General features: G+C 35.3%; 1 protein-coding gene across 5 annotated transcripts; it reads right to left on the bottom strand.

Moving 5' to 3' along the window:
- Positions 1–1,387: 1,387 nt before the first annotated feature.
- Positions 1,388–18,537, bottom strand: MYOT (myotilin). Of its 5 annotated transcripts, none has more exons than XM_067031690.1 (11): positions 18,331–18,533; positions 15,768–15,840; positions 15,075–15,635; positions 10,931–11,105; positions 9,737–9,841; positions 7,165–7,211; positions 6,098–6,230; positions 4,851–5,058; positions 3,085–3,250; positions 2,240–2,373; positions 1,388–2,013 (listed from the first exon to the last, which is right to left on the bottom strand). In XM_067031690.1, the coding sequence occupies exons 3-11, from the start codon at positions 15,428–15,430 to the stop codon at positions 1,841–1,843; spliced, it is 1,497 nt and encodes a 498-aa protein (XP_066887791.1). In that variant the 5' UTR covers positions 15,431–15,635; positions 15,768–15,840; positions 18,331–18,533; the 3' UTR covers positions 1,388–1,840. The 5 variants fall into 5 exon arrangements, with proteins under 5 accessions (XP_066887791.1, XP_066887790.1, XP_058917267.1 ...); XM_067031689.1 differs by having other exon boundaries at positions 7,165–7,214; positions 18,331–18,497; XM_059061284.2 differs by lacking the exon at positions 15,768–15,840 and having other exon boundaries at positions 7,165–7,214; positions 18,331–18,537.
- Positions 18,538–18,542: the final 5 nt, after the last annotated feature.

The raw sequence follows: 18,542 nt of genomic DNA, 5'->3' as shown, positions 1-18,542 counted from the left end.
TGCGGAGCACCGACTTCTAGGGCAAACCTGGCTTTAGGCCTGGGGTTAATCATAAAAATCGTAGTAATTAATTATAATGGGCTACCCATTCTTGACTCTTTAACATCTTTTGGCTTGTTTAGTCTTCACACCGCCCCTTTCTGAAAGGTATGTGTTTTGTTCTCATTTTAGACCTGAAGAGACTGAAGAGAATAAATTACTTACCAAAGGCCCGTTGGGGCAAGGTTTGCTCGACGCCAAAGCCCGAATTTGTAACCAAGACCCCACTCCGCCGCTGCAGCTTGCAGACACTGATTATTAGTAATCGAGAGCCGTTGCTAGAAATAGCTTCCACCCCTCTTTCCACCCAATATGGCTTAAGAGAACGTTGAAATAGATTAAAAAAAAAAAAAAGTTCTTCAGTGATAATGTAAAAGTGTAGGCCAAAACAGTAGTCTTTGGGAGCCCAGACTCACATCTGACCCAGCAGCTTTGCAAAAGTGAGAAGGTTTGTAAACCAGCTATAGAAAAGGGCAAATTTGGTTGTAAATTAAGGCATTCATAAGCCCGCCAGAATATGAGGTAGTGGGGGGAGGCGGGCAGGGATTCTTAGGTTGGTAAAAAGGAAAATAAAAAAGGAATTCAGTGGAAAACCCCAGGGCAGCCAGCTAAGAAACCCGTCAAACTGTTTTGAAAGTAAAAAATAAAGCCACTTTTGTTATTTCTCCGAAAGAGATGTAGGGTGATGTTGATAAATGCTGTTTCATGTCAGGTAAAAAGGAAAACTGGGCCACATAGCAGCGAGGGTCAAAGACTACCAATGATAAAAGGAATAGGAGAGGTCTAGCAGAAGGCCAGCAGCCAGTGGAAATGAGACCTGAGAAGAAGAAAGGGCTACTGGCCTAGCTTAAGAATAGTTTTAAGGATTTGCCCTTTCCTGTACTTGGACTCTCAGAGGCTGGCAACATTGTTTTCTAAAGTAGTAGGTTATCTGAACTAGAAATGTAGGAGGAAAAAAGCCCAAAATATAGGTATTCAAATTTACATTAAATATAAGAATTAGGTAGATGACTCTGCAGTTTATTCTTAATCCATTGAGCTCAACAGACTCAAAGATCTTGAAGAATTAGAAACCTATTTGGTTAAAACAAAATCACAATTTCAGGAGAGATTCTGTCATGGTTTAAGTTATTCTGGTTGCCTTCGAAGTGCAAACCATAAAAAGTCTAGTTCCCTCTCTAGAGGAATTAGCTGTAAGTGAGCTTCACCAAGACAAGCTGTTCTAGGGTATAATATTGTTGGTCTCTTGGAACTTGTTATTCATAGGTTTTGCTGTGTGTCGCTTAATAGGTACAAGCCAGCAGTTTTATCTTAAAGATCTAGACTTTTGTGAAGAGGAGACAGTCTGTTTTAAATATTTGAAATTTTATTCTCTTTTGACATAAAACTAAGGAACACTCAGATAATCTATATCATGTTAGTATTCCTATCAGAGAAAACGGGTAAAACAGTATTTAGAAAGCAGTACCAGTAAATCTTATTATGCATTAGATGTGTTTAAAACGTTGATATTCATTTATAACCTGTAGTTGTAAAATGAGTATGACTTAAATATTAAAATCCCACATTTTTTAAGATCTTCATCTACAATTACAAACCCAGATTTTCTGTAGGCTTCACAAACCAGAGAGGTAAACAGAATGTGCAAGAGTCAAAGGATAAACGCATTATAAATATATATTAGTTGTATTACCTAATTAAAACCATAATCTGTTAATACAGCTATGGATTTATTTCAAAAATTTAATTGAATATATTGCTAATAGTGTAATTGTTGTGTTTTCCAGTGTTGGTAGAGTTATTAAAGTTCTTCACTTTCATAGAGTCCAGATTGAGCTGCCAGACGCTGAAACTCTCCTTCAGGGTTAAAAGCTTGTTTCACATCCAAACCTTTCCCGTTAAGTGCTAAATATTTGCTGAAAGTTGGTCGGACACGTAACTGCTTAGGAGCTGGAGGAGTTTGGTTTGGACGGGCTGAAATGGATCAAATAAACGTTAATTTAGAAAACTTGTCCTAAACAAATGGGTTGCATTAGGTAGTCATTATCGGACAGGGAGAAAAAAAAAAAATCAAAACTGATTATGTATGGGGAGAATCCTTCAGAATTTATGCTATGCTGGAATTTATGTTTCTTATTAAATCTTCCCAGTTAAGTTCTTTATAGCACTTGACATAGCACTGTATAGCAGCGTGAGATACCTGTAACATCTAATCTCGTGTTACATGTGGTCACTCCAGCTTCATTAACTGCAGACACAGTATACCACCCAGCGTCTTTCTTGTTTACATCTTTTATCAGTAAAGTAACTCTTCCAGAGTTATCGTGATATAAACTGGAAAGAAACAAAAATTGAAAGTAAAGGAATTAATTTTCCTGTGAGAATTTATTTATGATGCCTGTGACCTACAGAGTCAGACTAATAGGAAGAAAAAAACCATTTGGAAATTCTGATTCTGTAGCTAGTCATTGCCAAATAGCTATGGGTTTTTTTGAATTAAACACCCCCCCAGTCTTGTTTGTATCATCTATTTCCTTGAGCCATATTCTTTTATTGTTAGTAAAAAGGTAAATCCTAGCCTACTTTATCCCTTAACTTTCTGATTAGTGGAATCTGGCTTAATGAGGCTTATTATATTTCTCTCTATATATATTTTAAAAGTTGAAGTATAGGGCTTCCCTGGTGGCGCAGTGGTTGAGAGTCCGCCTGCCGATGCAGGGGACACGGGTTCGTGCCCCGGTCCGGGAAGATCCCACATGCCGCGGAGCGGCTGGGCCCGTGAGCCATGGCCGCTGAGCCTGTGCGTTCGGACCCTGTGCTCCGCAGCGGGAGAGGCCACAACAGTGAGAGGCCCGCATAGTACAAAAAAAAAAAAAAAAAAAAAAAAAAGTTGAAGTATAGTTGATTTACAATATTGTGTTAGTTTCATCCATATGTTTTTAAAATTAGACAAATTGAGGTTACAGATGCCTGCCATTTATAATGCATTTCAATGTATAACTGGATTCACCCAAGTACAGTAAAGTCTAGAAATACTTATCCTACCTTATTCGATCAGTGTTGAATTGTACCATTTCATTATTTCTTTTCCAGAAAAGTTTTGGTGGCGGTATAGCCGAGATTTGGCATTCTAGCTTCACTGAGTCTCCCTCAAAAACCTTTTTACTCTGTGGTTTGTAGATGAACATTGGTGCTCTTCTATGTTCTTTTGCTACATATTAATAAAAAATCACGTATTTGAAATATTATAAACAATATTAAGTCAAACCAAAATATTATGAAGTTTGTATGCTGATATAAAAGTTTAAAAAAGTACTAACGACAGGATTGGAAGCTTTATGTTTCAGCAGTAGTTAAAATAATATGCAATACTGTTGTATATTGTATACTATTTATAGTTCTAAAACAGTAATGTAATGATGCGTTGAATTTATAATCATGTTTCATTGGAAGAATTTAAGTCAAGTTTAGATCATCTCAGCTATAGGGAGGCAGCATGAGTGGTGGAAAGAGTACCAGCAACTTGGGTTCAAATTCTGTTTGCCCCACCAGCTACGCCACATTGGGGAAAATTTTGTTTGGTTTCTCTGAGGCTAAATTTTATCTGTTGTAAAATGATACCCAAGAAATAGTTACTGCTGTGCCCACCAAAGCACAAAATTATTGTGAGGATCAATTGCGATAATGAATGAAGACACACTTTGTAAACTACAAAATAATATACAAATGCCAATAATAATTATGTCTTTAGTTTTCTTCAAATACCTGAGGGAAAAGAGGAACTGATACTATAATGCTATAACCCTAACTTTTCTGAAGGAGTAACGAGGAGATTGGACGGATGCTGGCCAAAGTCTTTTTCAGCTCTAACATTATAGTATTTCTGGAGCTATTGGCACAGAAAGGATTTGCCCTAAGCTTAATCACTTGGAGTGTGTGTGTGTGTGTGTGTGTGTGTGTGTGTGTGTGTATAAATTACCAGATCACTAGTTTTTCCCTTAGTCTGAGGGCCCTTATTATATCATAGAATAATCATAAAGATTTTTCATTCATCTGGGTAGAATACAAACTCAAGATTGCCCATCCTTGAACTTGATCAAGTTTTTATATAATAAGCAGTGAATTACAGCAAAATATCGCTTATGCAGTATATTGTGGCTTAAGTCATTGCAAATGTGATATATTTAGAGCACTTGAATTGTAATATTTTAAAACAGGACGTTAGTTTTATGAGAACTGCCCTCCTAAAGACAAATTTGATATATGAGTTTTACCATACTTGTTTTCTAAAGCAAGTAAGCATGTTTTTATTGTCATAATTAGAGACTAGTTTCCTGGTAAAGAGTGCATAGTCTAAGGCTAAAAGTTGACATTTACCCTTCAGTTTTAAACTATGTGTGATTATAACAATTCTGTGAAAATGTGAGTCAGATTGATTATTTTAGACTGTAGACCAGATAAATGATTAGACTAAAATTTTTCATATTAAGACCCTTTAATCATATCTACAAATACTGTACATTTAGAAATATGTCTAGAATATACTACCTTCTTTGTCTGAAATTTTACCTTTATTTCTCTTCCAGAAAAGCTTTAGTGGTAGATCTGTCATTCTAGTTTCACTGAGTTTCCCTCAAGAACACCAACCCCTGCCCACCGTGGCTTTTACATAAAAATTGGTGTTCTACTGGGTTGTATGGTATAGACATTAACCTTAAATATAAAGTCCTTGGGGTTTTTCTTTTTTAACACTTTCTTTTTTGATTCTACAAAATTTTAAGGAGCTCTGTAGGATCTCTTTGAGAGCTTACCCAGGACATCCAGCTGCACAGTAAAGGTGGCTTCTCCTGCTCTATTCTTGGCAACACATGTATAAGCCCCTGCATCTGAAGCTCTGACCACTTCAAAGATGAGTGAATGAAAACCCTTTTCAGACACTATCATTTTGTGAAAATCATCTGATTGAACTGGTTGTCCATTTAGATACCATGACACATCAGGAGCTGGTAGTCCACTAACCTAGAAATGAAAACACAAGGAAATGATAGAATTTTAGAGTATAGATCACTGGGACCCATTTGTCCATTTATGAATTTTAACAATTCAGTATCTGAGTGGGTTTGTGATTGAAAATGCAAAACAAGAGCTTAAAAGATATTTTCTTTCAATAATTTTTAACAAAATAGTAAAAACTATAACCATTGAAATTAATACAGTATTTTCATACTATCTCAAAACACATCTAGCTCTTTCATAAACAACCTCAGGCTCCTTAAGATCTCGTAATTACTATATTAAGGATGTTAAGTTATTTTATATTGGTCTCCACAAGGAATATGGAAGTCATATGGCTTTTCTGGCTAATGGCAAGTGTGAATGAAGTCCCAGAGGCCCATATATATGAGACTTGCTGATAACCTTTCCAAGTAACCTTTCCAAAACTGAGTGTTCTTGAGCTGTAGTTCTGGTGTATAAATGGCATTTTGTTAAGTGTTTTCGTATAAGCCTTGACAATTAAATCCATACACTGACTTTCATTCATAAGGAATCTGAAAAAACATTTATAAGAAAAAGTTCTCCAAAATGAGGATAATAAAAATGTAGGCCTTTCTAATAAGTTATTTTAGCCTGAAGAATTCTTCTAGGCCAAGAGAGAGCAGGGTGACTTGAATTTCTTAAAGAGGCATTCTACTTTAGAAATCTTCCTGCTTTGAAAGCTTCATTTATATAGAGTATTAGGTGGTAGGCACTATTGTGAGTACCTTATACCTGTTTACTTAGTTAATCCTCAAACAGCTTTATGAGGTAGATACATTTGTTATTCCCAAAGAAACAAAAGCATAGAGTTGTTAAGTGACTTGTCTCAGGTTACACAGCTGTAAAGTGGCAGGGCCAGGATTCTAACCCAGGTGAATTTAGCTGCAGAGTTTGTGTTCTTATCCACTATACATACTTCTTGTCAAGCTGTGTAGAAAGCTATGAAGATGAGGAGGACATTTTTCAAAACTTAGTATACCATTGTTAATTTTTCTCCAGTATTTTTGAACTTTTCTCTTACTTTGAAGTCCATTCTGCAGAATCTTCCTTCTTCAATTGACATGTTCTCTGGCACTTGAATGAAACGAGGTGGGTAAAATTTCTCCTGGATTGCATCCTGATCATTCACATCTCCCCTTGAAGATGATCTACTTCTACAAAAATATTTTAATAATCACTATGCAGAAGAGTTGTCATTGCTCTTCCTTTCATGCAAATATAGTTTAGCCATCAAATTTGAAACCCTAGAGTCTATGCTGTTTGATCTGATAGTGTAGTAACAATGGAGAGAGTGCAGAGCTGTATTTAGCTGTGGCATATTTGATGACTATTAGAAGTGGTAGCAATTTAGAAACATCTGGTACAAATTATACATCTTTGTTTCTTTTTTCAGTGCCATGAATTGATGAAGAAACTGATCTATTAAAATGCAGAGTACCCCATGGACAATTGTAGTCACATGCAAAGATTGTATAATTAGAATCAGGTTTCCATTGTTATGAAAAAGTTGTTTAGCATGGAAACATGGTCCTGGCTTATTTCACCAAAACATTAAAAAAGTTTCCTCTGAGATAGTTGTGGTAATTAACAGGTAAAAATTTTTATTGTCATCTTTGACATTAGAAAATTCACATTGTTTTTTTTTCAATTGGTTCTAAAGCAGTATAAACATTCTTTTCTTTTTTTATAACCATATTTTTTTACTGCAGTATAGTTAATTTACCATGTTGTGTTAGCTTCAGGTGTACAATAAAGTGATTCAGTTATATATATATAACATATATATTATATATATATAGATTCTTCAGATTCTTTTTCATTATAGGTTATTATAAGACATTGAAAATAGTTCCCTGTGCTATATGGTAGGTCCTTGTTGTTTATTTATTTTATACATAGTAGTGTGTATCTGTTAATCCCAAACTTCTAATTTATCCCTTCCAACCTGCTATCCCCTCTGGTCACATTGCTTTGTATAAAAAGTATGTAAGAAGCTTGAGGGCTTTGTAAATATTACATTTTTTAAGCTGAAAACATTTTAGGTAGCAAAATGTATATTTCTTAAAAATTAAAAAAAATTTTTTTTACCTTACTTGTGATGTAGGAACTTGCAGTCGTGCATGTTCTGAATTGTGCTGCTTGAAATTAAAACAGAGTGATAATGTTAACATGCCATTGTTAGCTTGAAATGAAGTAGAATTTAGTAGTCGTAGTTGAAAGGAACATTTCTGTTGTGGCTGTATTTGTACTGTTATGGATAGTTCTATATATTTAGCTGTTCAGCATTTAAAATATAGTACAGGGCTTCCCTGGTGGTGCAGTTGTTGAGAGTCCGCCTGCCAATGCAGGGGACGCAGGTTCGTGCCCCGGTCCGGGAAGGTCCCACATGCCATGGAGCGGCTGGCCTGTGAGCCACGGCCACTGAGCCTGAGCGTCTGGAGCCTGTGCTCTGCAACGGGAGAGGCCTCAACAGTGAGAGGCCCGTGTACCACAAAAAAAAAAAAAAAAAAAGTACACTAACCTTCTAATACTCTAGCAAGAAATCCCCAGAATTAAGACTATTCAATAGATATGATTTATGAAAATTAACTAGACTTTGAATTGATGGTGGTTCATTTTTTAGATGATGATTTTATGACAAAGGATGATGAGTCCCCCTGGTGTATTTGAAATGGGAGCACATAGTACAGATTGTCCTTTGGTAAAACAGGAATAGTCATGAAGTCATTTTTGTTGGCAGTAGATACAGGGTATTATGCCTACTGCTCATAAGTGGCACCAACATCAGTAAACACATATTAGACTGGAAAATACTTTTCTTTTTAGCTCATGGCACAAAATCCTGATGGACACTGTGGAAGCTGTGTGTAGAGTTATGAAAAGCCTTTGAAAAGCAACATTACTTCCTGCCTAATAAGGGTGTATTTAATTTAAGCAATAATCTTTTAGAATTTATATCTGAGCATCAGAAAATTATTCATATTTGAGGATAAAATCAGGAACTGATGAATTTATAATAGAATTAACTGATTAAATATTTAGTGCCTATTCCGTATGTTTCATTGTGCTTGGTATAGTGAGAGATACAAAGAAGTAGAAAATATAGTCCTTACCCAAATATATGAAAAACAACATAGCAGATCAGTACAAATAATTTATTTGGGGATGAACTTTAATGTATTTTGTCATTCTAGAACAAAATTCTTACAACTCTGTAATAATTTTTGGCTAGGCTTTGAGTTTCTCTAAGCCAAATGTCAAAAGATCAATGAATTTTTTGGTAAAAAATAATCCACTTAAACTCATAATATCTAAATTAAGTTTTTGACTTTTTCCTGTAGTGGTTTGAACATATATATATTCATATTCACAGGTGTGATATTTCAGTTATATGTAATTTGATGACATTTTGTATTATTTAAGTAGACTGTTTGAAGTGTACCAAAAAACGTAAGATTTTTCTTTTCTGATTTCATAATATGTTTTGCTGCTATCTCTTTTCTTGGTACCTTCACCTTCATTTTAAAGTTTTTAAAGAATGAATGAGAAAAACAATACATCCTTGACCTTGAAATCATACACTGTTAATTTATAACATAAACCATCATCAATCTAATGTTACTTTGGGTTATTTCTTCTAATAGAGATATATTTGTGTCTTATTCTTGCTGTAATCTCCTGTACCAACTCCAGAGCCCAACACATGGTAGTTACTTCATATAAATTAGTTGAATAAATGAGTGTGTAAACTCTTCAAAAGAGATTTAAGTTCTGTTCTCAGGTTCTAGTTACTTGCTGTGCTAGACCCTGCTCTATCCTTTTCAGTAGATGTAGTCACATTTAACAGAAACAAAAGTCTTATTTTCATCTTCCTATACTGTAGAAGGTTGGAATTCATGAATGCTCAGTTTGGCTTCCAGTTTCTTGTGGACTTTTTAGGAAGGAATGAGGTAACTACAGAAGGAAGATAGAAAGAGCAATAGCAGTTCATTTTTCCTCTCCAGCTGTACACTTCTCTTTGAGGTTAACTTGTTAAAATTAAGTTGATCAGGAACAAGCCTGTGGGATATTCACTTTATGTTCTGCATAAAGTTAATCCCTTGGAAAGGATGCTGTTAATCCATTACTCATAAGGTTTTTGTTGTTTATTTTGTTTTGTTTTTAATAAGAATCATTTTAAGATACAGGAACATGACAAAAGGAATTGGATGTTTCATTAGTACATGAGTCTATTTTAAAACATTGAAATGATAAACAGCTTATGAGAAAAGGTTATAATTACTTTGGTTTAGAGTTTTAACTTTTGTCCTGTGAAAGATTTACAGCTCATAAATTTTCTGTCCATGTAGACATTGTAGGGAGAGTCCTAGGTTTAACTGACCCCTAAATGTCCAGATGAAAAGTGACACCATTAGTCTTCTGGTGTTTTGACTTTATAACATTTCATATGCAGATACTAGAACCACCAGAAAATGGGGTAAAATTAAAAATTTTTGTGTATATATTCAACCCATCGTGGCCTCTACTTTTTATACGTGAAGGAGTATGGAAGTAATTGACTTTTGCTTCAAATGCTATTTATAAGCATTTAGAAAAGCAGACATTTAAAAATCACACAAAAGAAAAGTGCTCCAGTTAGATAAAGATTATTTTAATTTACCTGTGCTGGATCTTGTGCCTCACTGGCATTTTGAGCTTGAAACACAGCAGCTGCATTCTGTGGTCCTAGCAATCTACGAGCCATCTTCTCCTCATATGTTAGCCGCTTTAAGGAAATAAATCATAAAGGAGATAGTAATGAGATTTAATAAAAGTTATTTGTATAGCTTTACCTTAAAACCACCAAGAATTATACCAAAGAAGTATAGTTATGCCTATTGAATGATAGATACTGTGTTTTTATTTTTATTTTTTTGCGGTACACGGGCCTCTCACTGTTGTGGCCCCTCCTATTGCGGAGCACAGGCTCTGGACGCACAGGCTCAGCGGCCATGGCTCACGGGCCTAGCCGCTCCGCGGCATGTGGATCTTCCTGGACCGGGGCATGTACTTGTGTCTCTTGCATCGGCAGGCGGACTCTCAACCAACTGCGCCACCAGGGAAGCCCTATACAGTGTTTTTAAAAAAAACATTTTCTTTCATTCAAAGCATTTTCCTTTCGTTCTAGTGCCACTTCCTTCATCTGTAATATTCATCTCTGTTTACTTTCTTCTCCTAGTAAAGGCAAGCATTATCACCCTTAAATAAGGCTCTCTCTCCCCAATAAAGGGAAATTCTTTGTCTTCCTCCTTGTTCTGCATGTTCCTGTTGGCTCTGTCTTTGAATATAGTACTGTATGTCCTCAGATTCAGAAATAACTTTTATTAAGTGAACACTTTATTTGATTTACTAACTTCTGGTTAAGAGCAGTGCAACTCGTATGTTAAATGTATTTGGATTAATGGCATACAGTAGTACTCTTTCAGAGATCAGTGGCTAATACAATGTGTATAATAAGAATTATAGCTATTTTCCATCAATAATATATACCAAAGTACATGAAAAAGTCAGGTTGACAGCATTTCCCATTAGTTATTTGGTCATCAGACATATTTTTATGGTAATGCTTAAAACAAAATTGAATCATTCAGATTTTTTTTTTCATTTGCTTCATTCTTTTACTACTGAACTCCTAGAGGGGATTTCATGCAGAGAAATACAGAATAGGATCCAAATATTCCCTGTTTTTAGATACTCCTCTACCTTGCTGATTATATGGACATAGATCTGTGAGACAGAAACAACATTCTTACTAAGATTAGATTTTATAGTTGTATTGGCTTTTTTTAAAATACAAATTAGACATCTTGCTCACTTGGTTTCCATTATGAAGAAGGTTGTCCTTGCATTTTAGCTTTCTCTCCAAATCTTGAATCAGAGCTTCTTTTGATCCTTGTATTTCATGGTCAGGAGTCCTTGGCGTGGGCTTAGCATTTGCATTTTGGGATGGCTTAGCATTTACAGGTTGGCCAACTGAGGGTTGTTGATAGCTTTAAAAAGAAAAAAAATTTTTTAAAAAGAAGATCTTTAAAGTAAGGTGTGGTATGTAAAATAGAATTGGCATCATTTTGTCAGTCACTTTTAGGTAGGTTGAATTTACCATTTAGTACTGCTGGCGTTATTAAAACACCAGTTGCCCTAATAACAGTCAAGAAGGATTTTATAAGAATGGTTACTAGCAGTTTTTTGTTTTTGTTTCTTTTCATCTTGGCAAATGAAAATTTAGCAGCAGGAGGAGCAATTTAGATTAGACATAAGGAGAATGTCCTTCCTTGAAGATCTTCCCTAAAGAAGTGAGAGTAAGTCTAGTTACTGGCAGCTTGAGAGCTCTTCCAATATTCCAGCTGAATTTCCTAAGTTTGATTTATGGGTGGGTAGTAAGCAGCGATGTGCTGGAGCTGACTCCTATGGGCTTAAGAGAACTGATTTTTAGTGTCTCTTTCCCAGCTCACTGTGAGCTCATGTTGAAAGTTTGAAATTGGTGGTGGTGGGAGTATCTATACCAGGGAAATTGGTAAATACCACAAATCGTGGCTCTTTCCTCCAGAGTTGATTGTTAAACATTTATCAGCATAACCACTGGTATTTAGTGAATATTCTCTTGCTTTGAATGGAGTCTACAGTTTACATTTTAATTTCTACTTCCTATTAATTTCATATTCCAGACAATCCAAGTATGGCACTATATTAACAACTTGTACAGTAATAACAGTTTCTTCAGCATTGCATAAGTGATTTTTAGAGAAAGGATGGTTAGAGGAGGAACAAAGAAATGTAAACTGAGAAAAAAAGGGGTTAGGGGGAAAAAAGCAAGTTTAATTGGCAGTTGAAGAGTTTGGTTTAAATCCTTATTTCATATTCCAACCCTAAATTTTCTTCTAAGATGTCCTTGCACCCTCCTGGTGTTCCCCTGCTGATTCTGATAGAGGACAGGGGTGGTATTTAGGGAGTCCTATATTTTTAGATCTGTTAGGTAGCTCACACTTTTCACAGGGTTTATTCAGATTTTACCTAGCTTATTTATTTAGGGCTCTGAAGGTGCTAGCTTATATCTATTTAACGTGGGAAAACTGGCCACTGCCCTCAATGAATATTTTACCATTATCATAATAAATCCAGATATCCAGATGAGGCAGCCTTGGTCTGTTCTTTGACATGTTCCTGATCAAAAATTCTCAAGGATCATTAAAAGAACTTGTAAGCTAAGTGGAAATGTATTTCCTCTGAGTGGAGCCAGAGTTTTAATTTTTGCAGGCTTTGGGGGCTTGGTTAGTAATTTCTAGATTGTAAATACACTGAAGAAAAAAAAATGTTTTATTACTCACCCTTGTATTATTTGTATCCACTAACACAAAGCCTGCAAAATAGTGAGGTAATACTCACTATCAGTTCAGTGAATGAATATTTTCCATTGTATTCAAGATGCTCTGTATTGAAAGTTGATTATGTACATTTTTCCTCCTTGTATTTCAGATATTCAGGATTGTCTGTATCTGATTTGTTCAGTGAAGCAAATAGCCAAACCAAGTCTTTAAATAAATAGTGAGATGTTTTTGTTTTGTTTTAAGATTGAATTCCCAGGTCAAAGTGGTAAAATTTCTTTGGTTTTATAGATCTACTATGTCTCCAACTGTATGAAGTTAGAATAGCCCATTTGTTTTTTTGTTTTTCCAGCTTAAAAAAAAACCAGTCATATGTGTTTGGTTAAAGTGAATTAGCATTAAATAATTCTTTTGTCAGACTGTCATAATATGATGTAATATATCTGAGAAATCCTGAAGGACTATCAAAACCAAGCCTGAGAATCACAGTCACCTTTTTATTCACTGAATACCTGCATTATTACCAGTTCAGATGGTTTAAGTGTTAGGACTTGATATCTGTTCATAATTAGAAACTAATATTATACTTGCACAGTGCTTTATAGGTTTTTTTCCCCCCTATCATTAATCACCTAAATCCTTACTTTTATTACAGATCAGAAAACTGAATCACTGAGCAGGTAAGGAAAACTTGAGGAATGTCACACAGCAAGCTTTTTGAAAGGAATAGTTAAAATTAAAGAGTTCCCCTAAATTTCTAGTCTGTGATTTGATCAACTGAATAAAACATTTGCTTAAGGGTTTCCTACTGATGAAAAGCTAAATAAAGCTTTCAAACTTCTCTAGGTCAGAATCCAAGGGATTATTATAGAAGACAGGGCAAACTTCAACCCATCATAAAAATGAGGGAGTTGTGCACAAATGTTCAAAGGGCCAGAGCTTTCCACCTGTGCAGCTGGACACTGAACTGGTATCAAGTGGCTGTGGGAAGATTAAAAGAGTTATCTATGGTTGCTGAAAATGGAGCAGCTAAAGCTGGATCTTTGATCTCTGGTTTGGGGTCCTTCTGTGCTTTATTTCTTATCCTCTCTATTTTTTCCTTCCTTCTTCTCTTAGTTCTGTGCAGAGAGCTAGGTACATGGTTGAGGCTCACTAGTATTTATTTGGTGTCTTTCTTTTCTGGGCAGGAATTTGGAATAGGATTAAAGCCTTTACTAAGAAAAATATTTTAGTGAGAAAGAGTTATTTTAGATTTAAACATGCTTATACAGGAAATTTGGAAATAATTGAAAGCTAGATGGAAAAAGATTATATGGGTAAAATGTAAGTAAGAAAAATCTACAATATGTGATAATGGGTATAATGGGAATTTGAGATAGAAGAGAAAGAGTGGTCTCTTAATTCTTGAAGGCATCTTTAAAAATCATTAGGCCAAACCTATGAGAATGCCTTTTTTGTCAGTCAAAGATTTTTAACTATCAGTTAAATTTTTAACTATTTCACATGGTTCAACCTAGTATCTATAGGATTCTAACAAATGTTTTTGGCTTTCCTGGTTTTTATTTTTAAAAATATTGAAAAGGTTTCTTTGCAAGTTGAATTGCTCTGGTGAGTTCACCTAGGTTTCCAGAGTTGTCACCAGCAATAGGAATCTCTAGAAAAATTAGCGTCTAGAGAAAACTGAGAGAAATTAGCAAGAATTTCAGCAAATCTGTTGATAAGCCTATAACCAACAGAATATATTCCATCACACAGTTTTTCAGATGCCTCTGATTAATTATCTGATGTTCTTGCCAGCCAAGGAATAGGAAAACTGAGCCCAAAGTTTGCATAAGCACAAAGTATTCAGTTCATGTTTCAAAAAAAGCACAACTACTTTGTCCTTCTTCATATCAGGTTCTCCTAGGACAGTTTTAGGGCTGTGGAAATAGTACATGCTTGCATAAGGCTTCAGGTATTCTTCCCTGTATTTAGGTTGGTCTAACCAATTTGAACGAAGTGTGGTTTTAATTACCAGAGGAAACCTTAAGGTCATGAGCTTTTACCTATTCAGTCCTTTCTTCTGATCATAGGGAAAATTCATATACTTCAGTGTCTGAATCCCATATTTTCTTTTTAGCCAAGTGGTTGTTCAGGATCAGAGGGGAAAATGGATAGGAAGAAAAGACTAAGACTGAGAAGAAACTTAATAGCCTCTGCTTATGTGAGAGGAAATCCTATCTGAAGAAGAGCAGACAGGTGTTCACCTCAGCTAAGCTCAGAACCAGAGCAATTAAATTTACAGCATGAGGAACTTAACTTAGAGCTGGGGGAGTAGTTCACTGTTCCTGGGTATGTTAGAAATATTTTTTTTGAAGATGGAAAATAGTAGGTAAGTAATTGTGTTATGTAATAGGTGATTTGTGTTCGGCTCAACCTGGACACTGGAGAATGGGTCAGATGACTTATTGCCAGTACCCTGGTTCAAGGTGTTCTAGGAGAAATACGGAATGAGACTCTGATGTTACATTGACTTTTTAGATAGTGAAGAATGGCGAACATAACCTATCTCCCCTTCTCCCCCAGATACAAGCTCACGGTATACACAGTTCTGTCTCTCTCTCTCTCTATATATATATATTTAAAAAATTCACTTACTTGGAGTCCACAGTGGAAGGGATGTTACTGCTATTGTAATCAGGCTGTGATGGTAATATGGAGCTGAGGAAGTTGGCTGGGGACTGGTTATAAGTGGCTGTAACCCTTTGGCCTGGGTTGGAGCCAACAAGCTGATGAGGAGAAGCAGGAAAAGCAGAGGAGGACATAGTGATGTGAGAGCTCACTGTTGAGGAGGCAGAAAATCTTTGCTCTTTGCACTGGCGGGGCTGGATGATAATAGAAGACTGTTTGGTCTGGCTAGAGTAGCTGGAGGTTTCCGGTCCAGGAGGCTGCAGTCTGGAGCCACATGGGTTTTGGGATTGGATGAAGTGTTTTGGACGTTCGTAGTTAAACATGCTTAGCTGGTTTATGGAAGTTGAAGGCAACTTATAATGATTTGCTCCTGGCAGGGTGGGGTCCCGAATCTGGGGCTGCAAGCCTGGAGTTACAGAAGGTTGCAGTGAATCAGAAGCAACCTTGGTCTGCACCTCGTTGTTGAGATCCTGGGAATACTGTGCTCCTGGCTTTGATAGAGTGGCCTTCTCTTGAAGAATATTGTTCCTTCAAAAGAAGAAGATGATTCAGTTACAGTATTTGCATAAAAAACAGTACTGTTTATTTAAGGTCTTTAAGAGTTTCTGTGCTTTTTTTTTTTTGCTTGTTTTTTTAAAGCTTATGTGCTTTCAAAGTCACCTCAAGGTGGAACTTTCCTGGCTTCTAGACTTCCCATTCCTTTATCTGTTGTCTTTGCACAAGTGACTTTCCCCTTGAAAATAAGAAAAAAGAATTCATTAGTGTTTGTTTGCCTCTGGGTGATTCTTAAAGCACGCCCAGGGGCTTCAAGATGTAGGAAAAGTTTGAGTTTGAGTTTGCCAAGTGGTTATTTATGAAAAGAAAACCTGTGATGTTGCTCAGTGTGATAATTTTATGGTTTCACATTTAGCTTTTGCCCAGAGGCTACAGTTTCATTAACCACAGAGAGTTAATAATTTAAAATTATTAGCAGGTAAATATATAACATGTCAGCTTCTATTCAGTCTGAATTCTTCCCCTTGCTCATCAAAACTGATGAACAGCTCTTCTGATACTCCAGTTAATTCATGCCCTGGTGATCTGTGATGAATGATGTGGTGAATCAAGGGGAGCAATGTGCTTCTTTTGTAAAGAACATTACTGTCCGTATTTGCTCCTTCACCCTTTTACAGTTTCACAAAGTAGAGCAAACATCTGTTTTTCACTGTTGTCAACCTTGAGTGGATTTTGTTTTACCTTATAATTCACTGCTTCTTTTTCTCCCTTTGATTCCCAATTGACCATAGTACCAAACTAGATGATATTAAGGAGTGACTGTATTCATGTGTCTCTGTGTGTGTATATAATGTATGTTACTGACAGTATTCCAGAACCCTTTGTAATTTTTTGTTATTTGTAGATTGTATTATCTAGTTATTGGTCTCTTAGTTTCACTTTAAATTATTTTTACATGTTTAATATGTATTTTAGACTAATTTTGAAATTGCTTTAGTTCCTATATTATTTTTCTTTTTGAAATGGCAAACAGGATGTACAGAAGGGAAGTAAGGCAACTGTGAAGCTAGCCTATAGTTTCCCAAGAGAAGGGTGCCATTTTTCTTACTTAGCTCTGCATTGGCACTCCTGACTTCCGACAGTAGTTCCCCATTTTTCCTTTGATAATCATTTGTCACTATAATCAACCTTAAAGAATTATATTTGCTTCTTTTTTTTAAATTGGGGCATAGTTGTTTTACAATGTTGTGTTAGTTTCTACTTTATAGAGAAGTGAGAGAATTATATTTGCTTCTGATTTCTTCCATTAGTAAGGCAAATCTGGGCAGGACTGTATATAGACTTTACACACAAAAACTAGCGCCATAAATTGTTGTAATACTGATTCTGTCTTTATTTAAAATATCAAGTAATTTAGTTCAAAATACATTTAGTTTCATATAATATAAACCAACTCTGAGGTAATGATAAATCAAACTTTTAACTAATAAAATTAACCAAATTGTTTGTCATCATTGAAGCATAGTCTTATAATTATTCAGTTTCCTATCTTGAAGAAAGTATCGTTTTTAATGAAAAATTTCTAAACCAAATAACTTGATCCTTAGGTTGTGCATGTAGTTTAGAGTTATATTAAAATTAGCAGTTTTAGGAAAGAACAAAAATGCAACTAAACAGCCAAGAGAAAGATTCTATTGAAAAAGGCACTTAAAAAATCATACATTTCTTAATTTTGAGTTTATGAATACAAGCACATTCAACTAGAGTGCATTTTAGTAATTAACTATATTAGGCCTTTACATTATTGGAGAAAAACATCCAGAAGGAGGCTTTAATTAGATACTCTAAAAAAAAAGAAAAAAGACTATTTCAAGGCAAGTAGTTTTATAGTTACAGGTTTATTTTTTCCATTGCAGAATTGAATCCAGTGTTTGGTTTTAAATTCCTTTTTGGGCAGGCAAATCATTCAGATTAATTTCAAATACCAAGGAAGGAATAAACTGTTTAACAAATAGCCAGTATATATTTTCCAGAAAATTCCCTATTTTTCTTTACATATAGTTTTAGAAGGTCAACTATCTTGTACATTTTGGTATCAGCCTACATAGTTAACAATTAGTGTTATTAAAAAAGAATTCAATTAAAAATATGTTCTTTCAAAAGTTTTATTTTATTCATGTCTCAACAAAATTTTACACAGATGTTCACACAGGTAACTCTGAAAGGTTTTTCTTCATGTTTGTAGTTACTGTTCAACAATTCAATTCTATAATGCCTTCTATTATATGACAGTATCATTTTATTCCAAATAATGTTAAATAAATTCCAAAGATTTTATGAATAAAGTACTATTAAGTCTCCTATTTAGAAAAATCTTGACTTTTCCCCTCATCTCTAATATAGCACAGACTTGCATAAAAAACTGAGGATATTTTGAAGCTGTAGGACATTACCACAGTTACAGTTAGATCAAGTGTCCCTTTTCAAAGAAAAATGATTATTTAAAAATAATGACACACAACTGTCTTTCCTTCTACCCTTTTCATAATGCCTTCCAATTTCAGTGGAATGAACAGGTCACATTCTTTTCAAATCTTTGTATAATGCCATTATGATCTTGTGGCTTTTGAACTTTTTATCTGAAGATCACCTTTTACATACTGTTCTGATTTGGACAAAAAACAAAAACAAAACCCCAAACTGAAGCAGGAATAAAGAAGGGACTTACCCGAGTTCCAGAGAGTGCCTGCTCGGTTTAACCTACTACTAAAGGGAAGAAAGAGGCATCCCCTTCCCTCACAGACTAATCTAGTGGCTCTGTGCTTAGTATTATAGCACTGCTGACTTTTATCAGCTGCCAAACAGTGACATCTGATGTGGTTGCCTGTCCATCTACCTATGCTGGCATGTCAAAGTAAGAGTCCACAATCTAAACAATAT

The sequence above is a fragment of the Kogia breviceps genome, chromosome 4 (genome assembly GCF_026419965.1).
Source record: "Kogia breviceps isolate mKogBre1 chromosome 4, mKogBre1 haplotype 1, whole genome shotgun sequence".
Taxonomy (NCBI): Eukaryota; Metazoa; Chordata; class Mammalia; order Artiodactyla; family Physeteridae; genus Kogia; species Kogia breviceps.
Note: the sequence above shows the minus strand (reverse complement) of the source record. Positions and strands in the feature narration are given on the sequence as shown.